Source organism: Bos indicus, chromosome 24, assembly GCF_029378745.1.
Source record: "Bos indicus isolate NIAB-ARS_2022 breed Sahiwal x Tharparkar chromosome 24, NIAB-ARS_B.indTharparkar_mat_pri_1.0, whole genome shotgun sequence".
Lineage (NCBI taxonomy): Eukaryota > Metazoa > Chordata > Mammalia > Artiodactyla > Bovidae > Bos > Bos indicus.
In genome coordinates, this window is record NC_091783.1 from 7,762,402 (window position 1) to 7,780,445 (window position 18,044).

The 18,044-nt window shown below is 42.1% G+C and overlaps 1 protein-coding gene across 3 annotated transcripts in view; it reads left to right on the forward strand.

Moving 5' to 3' along the window:
* Nucleotides 1-18,044, forward strand: part of CD226 (CD226 molecule) — a 114,182-nt gene that overhangs the window by 65,190 nt on the left and 30,948 nt on the right. For all 3 annotated transcript variants that reach the window (XM_019986993.2, XM_019986992.2, XM_070778678.1), the window contains exon 4: nt 16,717-17,064. In XM_019986993.2, the coding sequence (XP_019842552.2) occupies nt 16,717-17,064 (348 nt within the window). The remainder of the gene's footprint in view (nt 1-16,716; nt 17,065-18,044) is intronic.

The following is an 18,044-nucleotide window of genomic DNA, read 5'->3' on the forward strand; positions in this document are numbered from 1 at the left end:
TTCCCCCGTTTACAAGGACACCTGTCCTGCTGGATCAGGGCCCACTGTCCTTCAGCTCGACCTCACCTTACCTGATGCCCCTGCGACCACCGTGTTTCCAAACAAGGTCGTATTCTGAGGTGCTGGGGGTAGGACTTCAGCACAGGGATTCTGGGGGGCACACAATTCAACCTACAACACCCCAGACATCACCTGGGATAAGTCCAGGTTTATGGAGAAATGCCGTCGTTCCTTGCAGTGCTTTCTACATTCGAAACAATGACACTGCAAGAGTTTGAGGGTGGTCAGAGCATGTAGTCCATACGGCTTCCTGAGGGTGCTCTAGTTCTGTTCCGCTCGAAGCTGCTGGACTCTCGGTTCAGCATGACTGCGTATCTGACCAGGCAGAGCTGGGGGGAGGCAAAGTCACCCGTGGTCAATTCAGCCTTTGGGTCTATGCTCTTCCTTCCGCCTGCGGCCTCTGCTGCCCCCCACCCGCCATCCCTGGGAGACCCTCAGTGGCCACTGCTCCCCTTTCTGAACCTTATTGCCTGCTTGTGATCAGGAATGTGGGTTTCTATTTCTTTTTTTTTTAAAGGAAGCTCTTTTTAATTTTATTTATATTTTTACTATAAATTTATTTATTTTAATTGGAGGCTAATTAATTTACAATATTGTATTGGTTTTGCCATACATCAACATGAATCCGCCACGGGTGTACACATGTTCACCATCCTGATGCCCCCCCCACCTCCCTCCCCATACCATCCCTCTGGGTCATCCCAGTGCACCAGCCCTGAGCATCCTGTTATCATGCATCGAACCTGGACTGGCAATTCATTTCACATATGATATTATACATGTTTCAATGCCATTCTCCCAAATCATCCCACCCTTGCCCTCTCTTACAGAGTCCAAAAGACTGTTCTATACATCTGTATCTCTTTTGCTGTCTCACATACAGGGTTATTGTTACCATCTTTCTAAATTCCATATGTATGCGTTAGTATACTGTATTGGTGTTTTTCTTTCTGGCTTACTTCACTCTGTATAATAGGCTCCAGTTTCATCCACCTCATTAGAACTGATTCAAATGTATTCATTTTTAAGGCTGAGTAATATTCCATTGTGTATATGTACCACAGCTTTCTTATCCATTCATCTGCTGATGGACATCTAGGTTGCTTTCATGCCCTGGCTATTATAAACAGTGCTGCGATGAACATTGGGGTACACGTGTCTTTTTCAATTCTGGTTTCCTCGGTGTGTATGCCCAGCAGTGGGATTGCTGGGTTGTATGGCAGTTCTATTTCCAGTTTTTTAAGGAATCTCCACACTGTTCTCCATACCGGCTGTACTGGTTTGCATTCCCACCAACAGTGTAAGAGGGTTCCCTTTTCTCCACACCCTCTCCAGCATTTATTGCTTGTAGACTTTTAGATAGCTGCCATTCTGAGTAGCGTGAAATGGTACCTCATTGTCGTTTTGTTTTGCATTTCTCTGATAATGAGTGATGTTGAGCATCTTTTCATGTGTTTGTTAGCCATCTGTATGTCTTCTTTGGAGAAATGTCTGTTTAGTTCTTTGGCCCATATTTTGATTGGGTCATTTATTTTTCTGGAATTGAGCTGCAGGAGTTGCTTGTATATTTTTGAGATTAATTCTTTGTCAGTTGCTTCATTTGCTATTATTTTCTCCCATTCTGAAGGCTGTCTTTTCACCTTGCTTATAGTTTCCTTTGTTGTGCAGAAGCTTTTAATTAGGTCCCATTTGTTTATTTTTGCTTTTATTTCCAATATTCTGGGAGGTGGGTCATAGAGGATCCTGCTGTGATTTATGTCAGAGAGTGTTTTGCCTATGTTATCCTCTAGGAGTTTTATAGTTTCTGGTTTTACATTTATATCTTTAATCTGTTTTGAGTTTATTTTTGTGTATGGTGTTAGAAAGTGTTCTAGTTTCATTCTTTTACAAGTGGTTGACCAGTTTTCCCAGCACCACTTGTTAAAGAGACTGTCTTTTCTCCATTGTATATTCTTGCCTCCTTTGTCAAAGATAAGTTGTTCGTAGGTGCATGGGTTTATCTCTGAGTTTTCTATTTTGTTCCATTGATCTATATTTCTGTCTTTGTGCCAGTACCATACTGTCTTGATGACTGTGGCTTTGTAGTAGAGCCTGAAGTCAGGCAGGTTGATTCCTCCAGTTCCATTCTTCTTTCTCAAGATTGCTTTGGCTATTCGAGGTTTTTTTTGTATTTCCATACAAATTGTGAAATTATTTGTTCTAGCTCTGTGAAAAATCCCATTGGTAGCTTGATAGGGATTGCATTTAATCTATAGATTCCTTTGGGTAGTATACTCATTTTCACTATATTGATCCTTCCGATCCATGAACACGGTATATTTCTCCATCTATTAGTGTTCTCCTTGATTTCTTTCACCAGTGATTTATAGTTTTCTATATATGGGTCTTTAGTTTCTTTAGGTAGGTATATTCCTAAGTATTTTATTCTTTTCATTGCAATGGTGAATGGAATTGTTTCCTTAATTTCTCTATTTTCTCATTGTTAGTGTATAGGAATGCAAGGGATTTCTGTGTGTTGATTTTATATCCTGCAACTTTACTATAGTCATTGATTAGCTCTAGTAATTTTCTGGTGGAGTCTTTAGGGTTTTCTATGTAGAGGATCATGTCATCTGCAAATAGTGAGAGTTTTACTTCTTCTTTTCCAATTTGGATCCCATTTATTTCTTGTTCTGCTCTGATTGCTGTGGCCAAAACTTCCAAAACTATGTTGAATAGTAGTGGTGACAGTGGGCACCCATGTCTTGTTCCTGACTTTAGGGGAAATGCTTTCAACTTTTCACCATTGAGGATAATGTTCGCTGTGGGTTTGTCATATATAGCTTTTATTATGTTGAGGTATGTTCCTTCTATTCCTGCTTTCTGGAGAGTTTTTTTTTTTTTTTTTTTTATCATAAATGGATGTTGAATTTTGTCAAAGGCTTTCTCTGCATCTATTGAGATAATCATTTGGCTTCTATTTTTCAATTTGTTAATGTTCTGTATTACATTGATTTGTGGATATTGAAGAATCCTTGCATCCCTGGGATAAAGCCCACTTAGTCATGATGTATGATCTTTTTAATGTGTTGTTGGGTTCTGATTGCTAGAATTTTGTTAAGGATTTTTGCATCTATGTTCATCAGTGATATTGGCCTGTAGTTTTCTTTCTTTGTGCCATCTTTGTCAGGTTCTGGTATTGGCATGATGGTGGCCTCATAGAATGAGTTTGGAAGTTTACCTTCCTCTGCAATTTTCTGGAAGAGTTTGAGTAGGATAGCTGTTAGCTCTTCTCTAAGTTTTTGGTAGAATTCAGCTGTGAAGCCATCTGGACCTGGGCTTTTGTTTGCTGGAAGATTTCTGATTACAGTTTCAATTTCCGTGCTTGTGATGGGTCTGTTAAGATTTTCTATTTCTTCCTGGTCGAGTTTTGGAAAGTTGTATTTTTCTAAGTATTTGTCCATTTCTTCCACGTTGTCCATTTTATTGGCATATAATTGTTGATAGTAGTCTCTTATGATCCTTTGTATTTCTGTGTTGTCTGTTGTGATCTCTCCATTTTCATTTCTAATTTTATTGATTGGGTTTTTCTCCTTTTGTTTCTTGATGAGTCTGGCTAATGGTTTGTCAATATTATTTATCCTCTCAAAGAATTGGCTTTTGGCTTTGTTGATTTTTGCTATGGTCTCTTTTGTTTCTTTTGCATTTATCTGCCCTAATTTTTAAGATTTCTTTCCTTCTGCTAACCCTGGGGTTCTTCATTTCTTCCTTTTCTAGTTGCTTTAGGTGTAGAGTTAGGTTATTTATTTGACTTTTTTTTTGTTTCTTGAGGTATGCCTGTATGAACCTTCCCCTTAGCACTGCTTTTACAGTGTCCCACAGGTTTTGGGTTGTTGTATTTTCATTTTCATTCACTTATATGCATATTTTGATTTCTTTTTTTGATTTCTTCTGTGATTTGTTGGTTATTCAGCAGTGTGTTGTTCAGCCTCCATATGTTGGAATTTTTAATAGTTTTTCTCCTGTAATTGAGATCTAATCTAACTGCATTGTGGTCAGAAAAGATGCTTGGAATGATTTCAATTTTTTTTGAATTTACCAAGGCTAGATTTATGGCCCAGGATCTGATCTATCCTGGAGAAGATTACGTGTGCACTTGAGAAAAAGGTGAAATGCATTGTTTGGGTATGAAATGTCCTATAGGTATCAATTAGGTCTAACTGGTCTATTGTATCATCTAAAGTTTGTGTTTCCTTGTTAATTTTCTGTTTAGTTGATCTATCCATAGGTGTTATTGGGGTATTAAAGTCTCCCACTATTATTGTGTTATTGTTAATTTCCCCTTTCATACTTGTTAGCATTTGTCTTACATATTGTGGTGCTCCTATGTTGTGTGCATATATATTTATAATTGTTATATCTTCTTCTTGGATTGATCCTTTGATCATTATGTAGTGTCCTTCTTTGTCTCTTTTCACAGCCTTTATTTTAAAGTCTATTTTATCTGATATGAGTATTGCTACTCCTGCTTTCTTTTGGTCTCTATTTGCATGGAATCAGAGAAGGCAATGGCACCCCACTCCAGTACTCTTGCCTGGAAAACTCAATGGATGGAGGAGCCTGGTAGGCTGCAGTCCATGGGGTCACAATGGGTCGGACATGGCTGAGCGACTTCACTTTCACTTTGCGTGGAATATCTTTTTCCACCCTTCACTTTCAGTCTGTATGTGTCCCCTGTTTTGAGATGGGTCTCTTGTAGACCACATATATAGGGGTCTTGTTTTTGTATACATTCAGCCAGTCTTTGTGTTTTTGGTTGGGGCATTCAACCCATTTACGTTTAAGGTAATTATTGATAAGTATGATCCCATTGCCATTTACTCTATTGTTTTGGGTTCAAGTTTAGACACCCTTTTTGTGTTTCCTATCTAGAGAAGATCCTTTAGCATTTTTTGGAGAGCTGGTTTGGTGGTGTTGAATTCTCTCAGCTTTTGCTTGTCTGTAAAGCTTTTGATTTCTCCTTCGTATTGGAATGAGATCCTTGCTGGGTGCAGTAATCTGGGCTGTAGGTTATTTTCTTTCATCACTTTAAGTATGTCCTGCCATTCCCTCCTGGCCTGAAGGGTTTCTATTGAAAGATCAGCTGTTATCCTGATGGGAATCCCCTTGTGTGTTATTTGTTGTTTTTCCCTTGCTGCTTTTAATATTTTTTCTTTGTGTTTGATCTTTGTTAATTTGATTAATATGTGTCTTGGGGTGTTTCACCTTGGGTTTATCCTCTTTGGAACTCTCTGGGTTTCTTGGACTTGGGTGATTATTTCCTTCCCCATTTTAGGGAAGTTTTCAACGATTATCTCCTCAAGTATTTTCTCATGGTCTTTCTTTTTGTCTTCTTCTTCTGGGACTCCTATGATTCGAATGTTGGGGTGTTTAACATTGTCCCAGAGGTCTCTGAGATTGTCCTCATTTCTTTTAATTCATTTTTCTTTTTACCTCTCTGATTCATTTATTTCTACCATTCTATCTTCTACCTCACTAATCCTATCTTTTGCCTCCGTTATTCTACTGTTGGTTCCCTCCAGAGTGTTTTTGATATCATTTATTGCATTATTAATTCCATATTGACTCTTTTTTATTTCTTCTAGGTCCTTGTTAAACGTTTCTTGCATCTTCTCAATCCTTGTCTCCAGGCTGTTTATCTGTGATTCCATTTTGTTTTCAAGATTTTGGATCATTTTCACTATTATTATTTGTAATTCTTTATAGATTCCCTATCTCTTCCTCTTTTGTTTGGTTTGGTGGGCATTTATCCTGTTCCTTTACCTGCTGAGTATTCCTCTGTCTCTTCATCTTATTTATATTGCTGTGTTTGGGGTGGCCTTTCTATATTCTGGCAGTTTGTGGAGTTCTCTTTTTTGTGGAGTTTCCTTGCTGTGGGTGGGGTTTTACAGGTGGCTTGTCAAGGTTTCCTGGTTAGGGAAGCTTGTGTCGGTGTTCTGGTGGGTGGAGCTGGATTTCTTCTCTCTGGAGCGCAGTGAAGTGTCCAGTAATGAGTTATGAGATGTCAGTGGGTTTGGAGTGACTTTGGGCAGCTGTATATTGAAGCTCAGGGCTATGTTCCTGTGTTGCTGGAGAATTTGCATGGTATGTCTTGCTGTGGAACTTGTTGGCCCTTGTGTGATGCTTGGTTTCAGTGTAGGTATGGAGGCGTTTGATGAGCTCCTGTCAATTAATGTTCCCTGGAGTCAGGAGTTCTCTTGTGTTCTTGGGATTTGGACTTAAGCCTCCTGCTTCTGCTTTTCAGTCTTATTTTTACAGTAGTCTCGAGACTTCTCCGTCTATACAGCACCGATGATAAAACATCTAGGTTAATGATGAAAAGTTTCTCCACAGTGCGGGACACCCAGAGAGGTTCACAGAGTTACATGGAGAAGAAAAGAGGGAGGAGGGAGATAGAGTTGACCAGGATGAGATGAGGTGGAATCAAAAGAGGAGAGAGCAAGCTAGCCAGTAATCACTTCCTTATGTGTACTCCACAGTCTGGACCACTCAGAGATGTTCACAGAGTTACACAGAGAAGAGAAAAGGGAGGAAGGAGACAGAGGTGGCCAGAAGGATAAAGGGGGGAATCAAAAGGAGAGAGACAGATCCTGCCAGTAATCAATTTCCTAAGTGTTCCCCACTGTCCAGAACACACTTAGAGATTCACAGAGTCGGGTAGTGAAGAGAAGGGGGAGGGAGGAGATGGAGGCGACCTGGTGGAGAAAAAGGAGAGCCCAAAGAGGGAGAGAGCAGTCAAGCCAGTAATCTCGCTCCCAAGTAAAAATGGATACTGAAGATTGGGTTCTTAAAGGTACAAAGTTGATAACAAATACCAAAAAGCAAAGATTAAAAATCTAGAGTAGAGGTTGGATTTTCAAAAATAAAATATTAAAGGAAAAAAACCCACAAAGTCACAAGAATTATAAAATATATATATATATGAAGCTTTCTTTAAAAAATAGGGTGTCTCTCTTTTTTTTGCAAAGTAATAGTAGCTTATAAAAATGAAAATTAAAGGAGTAATAGAGGACTTAAAGATTAAAAAAATTAAAGAATGATAGTAAAAATATATCTAGGACTTTCTCTGGTCTTGTTGTGGGCAGTGTAGGGTCAGTTCATTTTCGGATAGTTCCTTGATCCGGCTTATATATCTCAAGAGCTATAGGCCCCTTCCTATGTAGTCGGTGCTAACTACAGGGTTTTAATCTATTGCACCTGTCACTTCCAAGGAGGTTCCCTCTGTTTTAGCTTCTTCTGTTTGCTGGTCTCTTCATTGTTTGATTTCCACCCTGAGACAAGGAGGGTGGTGGTGGACAATTTTTTAGGCTCACTTGTTCAGTCGTGCTGTGGGGAGGGAGGGAGGGACGCTGCGAACAAATAACACTGGTGTGTGCTCGCAGGGTCTCGGCCACACTGGGTTTGCCCCCGCTCACGGCGTATGTGCTTTCCCTGTCTACACTGCTCAGGCTCTAGGTTGCTCTGCCGGGAACTGTCTGAGGCGGGCCCTGGATTGTATGCACTTCCCAGGTCTAAGCCGCTCAGCTTCAGGAACTTGGGTACTCCTCAGAGGCGCAGACTCAGTTGGGCCTGTGTTTTGTACCCTTGCCAGGTCCGAGCAGCTCAGGTGACCAGGTGTTTGGCAAGCGAGGTCACTGCAACTTATCACTTCCCCTATCCCTGCCGCTTGGTTTTCTGGGTGTACAACCAGCGCACCTTCTCAGGTGGATGTTGACTGTCTAGAATCCCAAGAAGTCTTGGTTAGCAACGAAGCCTGCTTGCAGTTTGGTAGACAATGCCTCTCTGGGGCCGCAATTGACCCCTTCCGGCTCTGGCTGCCCTCGCCTGCCTGTCACCAGGCAGGGGGATGGGCCGGGCTAGCTCTGCTCAGTCCTTTGTTCTGTGAGCGGGCCTGATGGTGTCTTAGGTTAGGGCTTTTCGCGTACCTCTAGTCAGTCCTTTGTTCTGTGAGCAGGCCTGGTGGTGTCTTAGGTTAGGGCTTTTTGTGTGGTAGCTATCCCGCAGTCTGGTTTGCTAGCCCAAGTTAGTTCCCTCAGATTGCCCTCGGGGCATTCAGGCCCAGTCCTTACTCTAAGCAATGCAGCCTGTGCCTCCCTGCCCAGCCCCCCGCTTGCTAGTGGTGGGTGCAGGCATCTGCACTGCTTCTCCGCTGGGGGAGTTACTGTTGGGCACGTAATCTGTGGGTTTTAATTATTTACTTATTTTTCCTCCCGGTTATGTTGCCCTCTGTTGTTCCAAGGCTTGCCACAGACTTGGCAGTGAGAGTGTTTCCTGGTGTTTGGAAACTTCTCTCTTTTTTAAGACTCACTTCCTGGGTTGGAGCTCCATCCCTACCTCTTTTGTCTCTCTTTTTACCTTTTATGTTTTTTCCTACCTCCTTTTGAAGACAATGGACTGCTTTTCTGGGTGCCTGATGTCCTCTGCTGGCATTCAGAAGTTGTTTTGTGGAATTTACTCAGCGTTCAAATGTTCTTTTGATGAATTTGTGGGGGAGAAAGTGGTCTCCCCGTCCTATTCCTCTGCCATGTTAAGACCGACCCTATTTATTTCTTTATTTTAATTTTTTTTTTGACCACACTGCATGCCATGCCCGACCAGGAATCAAACCTATGCTCCCTGCACTGGAAGCATGGATTCTTAACCACTGGACCACCAGGGGAGTCTTTGAGATTCTGTTTCTTTTTCTTGCCTTTTACACTGCTTTAATTAGTTAACTATTGAGATATAGTTGGCATATATCATTATGTTAGCTGGATGTGCAGCATAATGATTTGATATTTGTACATACTGTAAAATCATCACCCTATATATACACAGAATTTAAAATTTTCCTGTGCTGAGAACTTTTAAGATCTGTTCTCTTCGTGATTCCTTGTTTTTCTTTTTTAAAATTTTATAATTAAAAAAATTAGTTTGACCTCACAGCATGGCATGTGAAACCTTAGTTCCCTGACCAGGGATCAAACCTGTACCCCCTGCATTGGAAGCATGAAAACTTAGCCACTGGCCCACAAGTGCCTGCTTGCTTATTTTTTTAGAATTTTATCTCAGGTCACTTAAGAATACTTCCACAGTCCCATGCAGTCATCATTTTATCTTGCGTTTGTAGGGGACACTTTCTATTGGTGAGTTTTTAGAGAAGTTCTCAACTGAGCACATACGTAGTTGCGGTGCAGTTGGGAGTATACAAGGCTTCTGCTCTGCTCACTTCCCGTTAGCTGGTGTAAATGCAGCGCTCTTCTGTATGACAAGGGAGCTCAGCCTGGTGCTCTGTGACAACCTAGAGGGGTGGGATGGGGAGGGAGGTGGGAGGGAGGTTCAAAAGGGAGAGGACATGTGTATACCTATACATGATCCATAGGTCATACACATAGGTGTATGGCAGAAACCAATACCACATTGTAAAGCAATTATCTTCCAATTAAAAATAAAATATTTTAAAAATGCAGTGTTCTTGCAGAAAGCTTCAGGCCATCTGGCTGTTGAATTTTTAGCCTGTTGGAAATCTCAGTAGGAGAAGGCGTTGTCTCAGGCTGTGCCCGGGGAGAGGCCTGACCAAGCAGAGGTTATGGATGTGGCCTCTCTCGGGAGGGTGGGTGGGATGACCCAGGGATGGTAAGTGCAGAGAGGAGAGCAGTGGAATCCAGGGAGGACAACGGTGTTTGAAAAGACCAGCAAAGAAAGAGGGAAGGAGACCAGGGCAGGTGAGGAAGGAGAGGGGTAAAGCAGGAACGTGCGGTGTCAGCAAAGCCAAGGCGTTTCCAGGAGGGTGAGCCTTCAGTTCTGAGGATCAAGAGTGTGGGTGAGTCGAGCAGCGTGGGGCCTGGTGGAAACGGTGTTCCGCGCGGAAGCTCACGTCGGAACTGAGCAGGCGGAGTCCGGGGCAGCGGGTGCCCTGCAGAATTCTGAACGGATGGGGAAGCAAAGGGTCAGCGTGCAAAGCAGGCTTTCAGGGCCGGGGGAGACCTTGCTCAGTGTCGAGGAGCTTTCTGGTTCCCGTCTTCCCCTGGAGTGTTGGCCAGGGTGTCACGTGGCACGTCTCTCTGCCCTTCCTAGTTCTGCAAATTGGTCCTTGGATTTAGAGGCTTGATCACAGTCAGGTTTGATCATTTGGGCAAGGCGGCTACTTCCAGGGTGGCGTTGTGGCGACTCCAGTGCCTTTGTTGTGAATTTGTCAACATGGGTAATGGTTGCTGGGAAACATTAATTCATTTTGTTGTTGTTATTTAGTTGCTAAGTTGTGCCCAACTCTTTCACCACCCCATGGACTGAGCCCGCCAGGATCCTCTATCGATGGGATTATCAAGGCAGGAATACTGGAGTGGGGTGCCATTTCCTTCTCCAGGGGATCTTCTCCACCCAGGGATCGCACCTTCGTCTCCTGCATTGGCTGGCAGATTCTTTACCACTGAGCAATCTGGGAAGCCCTATTAATTCATTTAGGCATTCTAAATGTGATACTAAGCACATTTCTTAATATTATCAACAGATACACATTGCATATTGTCTGCCAAGTGAAACTGCAAATTTTTGTTGTTGTTGTTGTTGTTAGAAAAATATCAGTTGATGTTTTACTCTATGCCAAGCACTGTTCTAGGTCCTAAGGATAGAATGGTAAATAAAGGTCTGGGTTCATGAAGTTTGAAGTAAAACAAAACTCAGGGTTTTGTGAGGTTGGTGACTTTTGTGGCAGAGCTGCTCACATTGCAGGCAGAACCAGTGAGGACTGTGGGGAAGGATGGTGAGTGGCTGGGATGTGATGGCGGGCAGGCAGCGGTAGGATGCCCAGAGGCACCCCGGAATGCAGGTGGTGCCCAGGGACTGAATGGTGCTTGGAAACGGCAGTGAAGCACTGAAGTAGTTTTCGGAAATGATCCATTACCCTGCCAGAAAAAACACATGCACAGTGCAGAGGATTTCATCATGTTATTCTACAATTAAAAAAAAAAAATCACGTGAAAGCAACACACTGACAAACCTATTAGAATGGCCCAAAGCCAGAACACTGACCACACCCAGTGCTGGCAGGAAGTGGAGCTCAGTCATTCAGGAATTCTCATTCACTGCTGGTTTCCATGCAAAATGGTGCAGCCACTTTGGAAGACGGTCAGTCCTTAAACAACTAAACCTACTCTTGCCATTCAGTCCAACAGTCTTGCTTGTTGATGTTTGTCCAAAGGAACTGAAAGCTTATATCCATGTGAAAACCTACACACGGTTGTTTATAGCAGCTTTATTCCTAAGTTCCCAAACTTTATAGAATAAACTAAGATGTCCTTTAGTAGGTGAATGGCACTGTGGTACATCCTGATGACAAAATATTGTTTAGTACTAAAAAGACATGAGCTATCAAACCATGCAAAGACACAGGGGAAACTTCAATCGATATTACTAAGTGGAAGAAAAAGTGAAAGTGTTAGTCACTCAGTTGTCCTGACTCTTTGCTGCCCCATGGACTGTAGCCTGCCAGGCTCCTCTGTCGATGGGATTCTCCAGGAAAGAATACTGGGGTGGGGTTCCATTTCCTTCTCCACGGGATCTTCCCAACCCTGGGATGGAACCCAGGTCTCTTGCATTGTGGGCAGATTCTTTACCATTTGAGCCATGACGAAAGCCCTGGAAAAAGACTACATATGTAGGATTCCAACTGTATGACACTCTAGAAAAGGTAAAACTATGAGGCAATAAAAAGCTCAGTGGTGTGCAGGACTGAGGGGTTATTAGAAGCACATGGAGGGTTTTAGAACAGGGAAACTACATGGCATGGTGATGATGGATACATGTCCTTACACATTTGTCCAAACCGTAGAATGTGCAACACCAAGAGTTAACTCTAAGGTAAATGATGGATTTTGTATGATTATCATGTGTCATTGTGGGTTCAGCCTTGATAAAAGATGTTATCATTCTGTGTGTGATGTTGATAATGAGGGAGGCTGTGTGTGTATACACACACACACACACAAAGGCAGGGAAGTATCTTCCTCTCAATTTTGTTGTCAACCATAAACTGTTCTAAAAACTAGTCTTTCAAACAAAAGACAACACAGACTATTCTATGTGTGCACTACAAATCCATATGTAACTAAAATATATATAAAATTAACTGGTTTTTATTATTTTTTGTTTCTATTTTTAATCAACCTCTTGCTTCCCTTTTAATAATGTCATTTTGATCCTTCCTTTAAGTAGATTCCCTTTCCGGTTCCAAGCACATCCAGATGCCGGGTCGTCTCGGGCTTGTGGGGTCTCTCTGGTTGTTGCTTTCAGGGTCGTTCCATGTCGCTTTACATGTGCTGAGCAGGGGGACCAGGAGGCCTGAGCCCAGCAAGCCTTTGCGCAGGGCAGGCTCTGCAGCCCTCCTCGGGGTCTGGATTCTCACGGGACACAGTCAGCTGTTTGGTTCATCGGCAGAGGTTAATGGGGGCGAGTCTGTGCTGCAGTCACCTGCCTCTGCCATGGGGGCCTTGACCTTCAGTCCAGTTAGTGTCTAGTGACAGGTGGGTCGGGTCCTTACCCAGGGCCTGCGCTGTGAAAACCTCCCTGTGCCTGCTCCCTGAGGGGTCTGTCCGCCCGAGACCCCGAGCGAGACCCACAGAGGAAAACAAAGCAAACAAACAGGGGCTCTGGCCCTGACGACAGACAGCAAACCCGCGGGGAGAGCAAGCGGGCCTCTTCCTTCCCAGGGTCCAGCACGGCTCGCAGAAAGTTTTTGTTGCTCTTTTTTGTTAAAATTATGTCTCTGTTCTTTCACTTCTCCCAACACAGGGCCCCTCTCTGGTGTAGCCTTTCATTTATACTGCCCCACGTTTCCTTCTCTTTTCTCATACCTTCCTCTCCCTGTCTGAATCTCAGTTCTCCTTTGTTTCCTTTAAGCTTTTATTTTCTTCTTGTGCATGGTCTCCCTTTCCTTTTTTTCCCCTGGTGTTGGGTTGTCTTGCTTGGACAGGAAGTGTTTTCTGTCTGGAGTGTTAGCTCTGTGAATTGTTGTATGGCTGCAGATTGTAAACTGCAGGGCTGTGGTTTCTCTTTCCAACAGCATTTTGTCACATGGATCCACTTGCTGAGGAGGAAGCTAGTTTTTGGGGGACGTGAGACTTGCATAGACAGAGTATTGTAGTTTAACACAGATGGCGTGTCTTATTGTATTTTATAATAAATTGTTTTTTCAAGAGCGATTTCCCTTCTCCTCTTCTGTCCTCTCATCTCTATGCCTTTTTTCTTTATTGGAAGTATATTTTGCATGTAATATTATATTAGTTTCAAGTGTACGACATAGTGGTTTAACGTTTATGTACATTACGAACTGATCACCAGGATAAGTCTTGTTCATCTGTCACCATACAAAGTTAGTACAATATTATTGATATTATTTGGCTGCCCTGAGTGGCTTGCAGGATCTCCGTTCACAACCAGGGATCAAACCTAGGCCCATAGCACTGAAACTGCTTAGTCCAGTCCTAGCTCCTGGAGTACCAGGGAATTCCCAGTACAATATTATTATCTATAGTCCCCATGCTGTACATTACATACCTTGTTTGTTTATTTTATAACTGGAATTTTGCGCCTCTTAATCCCTTTCCCCTGTTTCACCTAACCCCCCCATCTTTTCCCCACTAGCAACTGCCAGTTTGTTCTCTGTATCTATAAGTTTGCTTCTGGTTTGTTTGTTTGTTTGTTTTTCATATGGTATTTATCTTTCTCTATCTGACTTATTTAACTTAGCATGATACCTTCTAGGTCTATCCATGATGTTGCAAAGAGCAAGATTTCATTATTCTTTTTATGGCTGAGTATATTCCATTGTGTGTATATACCTCATCTTTCTTATCCATTCATCTGTTGATGGACACTTAAGTTGCTTCCATAATCTTGGCTGTTGTAAATAATGCTGCAGTGTGAATTTAGGGGTGCATGTGTCTTTTCAAATAAGTGCTTTCATTTTCTTTGGATAAATATCCAAAAAGTGAGATTGCTGAATCATGTTGTAGTTACATTTTTAATCTTTTGAGGAACCTCCGTACTATTTCCACAGGTCGTACCAATTTATTATGTTCCCACCAGCGGTGCACACGGACTTCCGTCTGTCTTCATCCTCACCAATACTGATTATTTCTTGTCTGTTTTATAATAGCCATTCTGGCAAGTGTAAGGAGCTATGTCATTGTGGTTTTGATTTGCATTTCCCTGATGGTTGGTGAGGGAGAAGGCAATGGCACCCCACTCCAGTACTCTTGCCTGGAAAATCCCATGGACAGAGGAGCCTGGTAAGCTGCAGTCCATGGGGTCACTAAGAGTTGGACACGACTGAGCGACTTCACTTTCATTTTTTACTTGCGTGCATTGGAGGAGGAAATGGCCACCCACTCCAGTGTTCTTTCCTAGGGAATCCCAGGGACGGCAGGGCGTGGTGGGCTGCCGTCTATGGGGTCTCACAGAGTCGGACACGACTGAAGCGACTTAGCAGCAGCAGCAGCAGCAGATGGTTGGTGATGTTGAGCATCTTTTCATGTGTCTGTTGGCCGTGTGTATGTCTTCTTTAGAAATATATCTGTATTTATGTCTTTATGTATCATGTTCTTAATTACTGTAGCTTTATAGAATAGTTGGAAATCATGAAGTGTGATGCCTCCAGCTTTGTTCTTTTCCAAGATTTTTTTGGCTCTGTGGTTCCATATAAATTTTAGAATTATTTGTTCTCTTTATTCTCTTAAAATTATCAGGGACTCCAAAGAGTCTTTTGTTAATATAGCTTATAACTATCAATATTTACTATATTAGATATTAAAATGGCATAAAACTGAAAAGACCAGAACTTACAAATTGTTGTTGTTGTTCAGTCACTTAGTTGTGTCTAACTCTTTGAGACCGCATGGACTGCAACATGCCAGGATTCCCTGTCCTTCACTATCTCCTGGCGTCTGCTCAAACTCATGTCCACTGAGTCAGTGATACTATCCAACCATCTCATCCATTGTTGCCCCCTTCTTTTCCTGCCTTCAGTGTTTCCAGGCATCAGGGTTTTCCCCAGTGAGTTAGTTCTTTGCATCAGGTGGGCAAAGTTTTGGAGCTTTAGCTTCAGTATCAATCCTTCCAATGAATATTCAGGGTTGATTTCCTTTAGGATTGATAAGCTTGATTTCCCTGCAGTCCAAGGGAGTCTCAAGAATCTTATATAGCACCACAAATTGGAAGCATCAATTCTTCAGTGCTCAGCCTTCTTTATGGTCCAACTCTCACATCCTTACATGACTACTGGAAAAGTCATAGCTTTGACTAGATGATCTTTGTCAGCAAAGTGATGTCTCTGCTTTTTAATACATTGTCTATGTTTGTCATAGCTTTCCTTAGAATAAGCAAGTGTCTTTTAATTTCATGGTTGCAGTCACCATCTGCAGTAATTTTGGAGCCCAAGAAAATAAAATCTGTCCATGCTTCCACATCTCCCCCTTCTATTTGCCATGAAGTGATGGGACCAGATATCATGATCTTAGTTTTTTGAATGTTGAGTTTTAAGCCAGCTTTTTCACTCTCCTCTTTCACCCTCATCAAGAGGCTCTATGATATACTTTTCAATAACTTCTATGCAGAGTACATCATGTGAAATGCCATATTGATAATTCTCCTGGCAATCTTGATTCCAGCTTGTGAATCATCCAGCTTGGTATTTCACATGATCTACTCTGCATATAAGTTAAATTAGCAGGGTGACAGTATACAGCCTTGACATACTCCTTTCCCAATTTTGAACCAGTCTGTTGTTCCATGTCTGGTTTATAAGTACATATCGCATTATCCATCAGAGCCTCTGAAAACATCAGTATATTCCTATATGATGACGAATTTCTAAGAATATATATATATATATATTCTTATATAATAAGATTTAAGAAGGTAAGTTAAATCTTAATATAACTGTGAAAATAAGTTTGTTATTGCAGGTCTCAGACCGGGAACTCCCTAGGGTCCTCAGACCACATTATAAGAACTACTGACTTAGATAGTTGGTAATGATTTCCTGAGCACTGTGTGCTGGGTTTGCCAGCTATGGTGATAGGGAGGTGGGGAAGTATTAGAGAGCTTTCTTGGTTTCCAGGAATTCATATCACATGTGGGTTCCTGCTCTATCTATGCATAAGACAACCTGTATATCTGAAAGATGAGTTTATGTATATATTCTGTGACAATGATTTGCTCTTTCTTTTATGGCCATTAAAGTCTCAATCAGTAAGGTTACAATCTGTATATTTGATACTCAAACACTTGAGTCACCAGCCTAGCATCACCACAGAACAGTCTTGTGAAATTGAGCCTTTTGATATGATCACTACCAAGAAAAACTCCAGGGGGTTCAGTTATGTTCCTATTATATGGTTAACCAAGGAAATCTTAAAGGAATATGTGTGAACAACCACATCCTCTTTTCTATTTATGTTCCAGCCTCTTTCAAAAATCCTTTTCTTATAAAAAATGTGGTGTAAAGGTATCATTTACACTCAGTGAGACTATGTTAAATAACATCATTAATCATCATTTTCATAGAGCTTTCTGGATTTCTCCACCCTTATATCCAAGAACTCGAGGACCAAAATGTAATCACTTGCTTGTTCTTTTCAGACAATTTTGAGGATGCTGGGCCACCAAATAGCCAGATGGTCTCAGAACCTGGAAAAAACATCACGCTCACCTGTGAGCCTCGAGAGAACCATCTGTTAGAAGAAGTGTCATGGGAAAAGATCCAGCCCCAGCAGATTGACCTCTTAATAAGCTGCAACTTGTCCCAAGGAAGAAATTACACGTCCAAGTACCCAAGACAGATACTGAGCAACTGCAACAAGGGCATGAAAAAGGCCTTTGTCACCATGCCTAATGTTATAGGCTCTGACTCAGGACTCTACCGCTGTGGCTTCAAAGCCAGCACTGGGGAAAAAGAAACCTTCGTGATGAGATTGACCGTAACCAATGGTGAGTGGGTGGCACCTGTCTCCACGTGTCAAAAATAGGAAAAGCTCGAGTGGGTTGATTTCTTTTGTCTTTCTCATGACTTTCTTATACAAAATACCTGTAATGATTGAATTTGGTAAGTTGTCAGTTACTGAATGTTATTCTTTATCTTGCTGATCCGTCAATCACAGATTTTTTTTGGATCTGTCATATTCCAAAAACTTTTAAAAAATTCAGTGCATCTGAAAAATATGTGGCATTAACATCCAATATGTTTTGACTATATAATTTCTTTTTTAAAAAGTGTCTTTAAATTTTTTTTTTTATTAATTTAATCAATTTATTTCTGGCTGTGCTGGGTCTTTGTTGCTGCACAGGCCTTTCTTGAGTGGCAGCGAGCGTTTCTAGTTGTGGCATGCGGGCTTTTCATCACGGGGGCTTCTCTAGTGTGGACATGGTCTCCAGGGCACAGAGGCTTCAGTGGTTGTGGCTCAGTTCTAGAGCACAGCTTAATGGCTTTGGTGCCCGGGCTTAGTTGCTCCTTGGCATGCGGGATCTTTCTGGACTAGGCATCGAACCTGTGTCTCCTGCATTGGCAGGTAGGCTCTTTACCACTAAGCCACCAGGGAATCCCCTCAGCTATATAATTTCTAACTTTTCAATTCTGTTCAAACTTGCTGACGGTGGTGACTGGGTTTTACCATCCTCGTGGCTCCTCAGCAATGACGGGGAAGATGTTTGATTAGCGTCTGCTGAATCAGCATTGAGTAGAATGTAATACATGTGTGGTAATGTGCTTGCTCCTTTGCCAGATCAGAGCTTTGGTTCCCTCACTTGTTTTCAGACCTGGGAGCAGGAACAGACTGGCCTTGAAGCTTTGCAACTCGCCTTCAAGGCTTCTCATCTGAGCTGGCTCAAGGCCCAGTGCTTATTTAGTATTAGTCATTTGTCTGCTGTGTCATAATGAAGCCCTAAAACCTGTGTGAGAGTAAGAAAAAGTG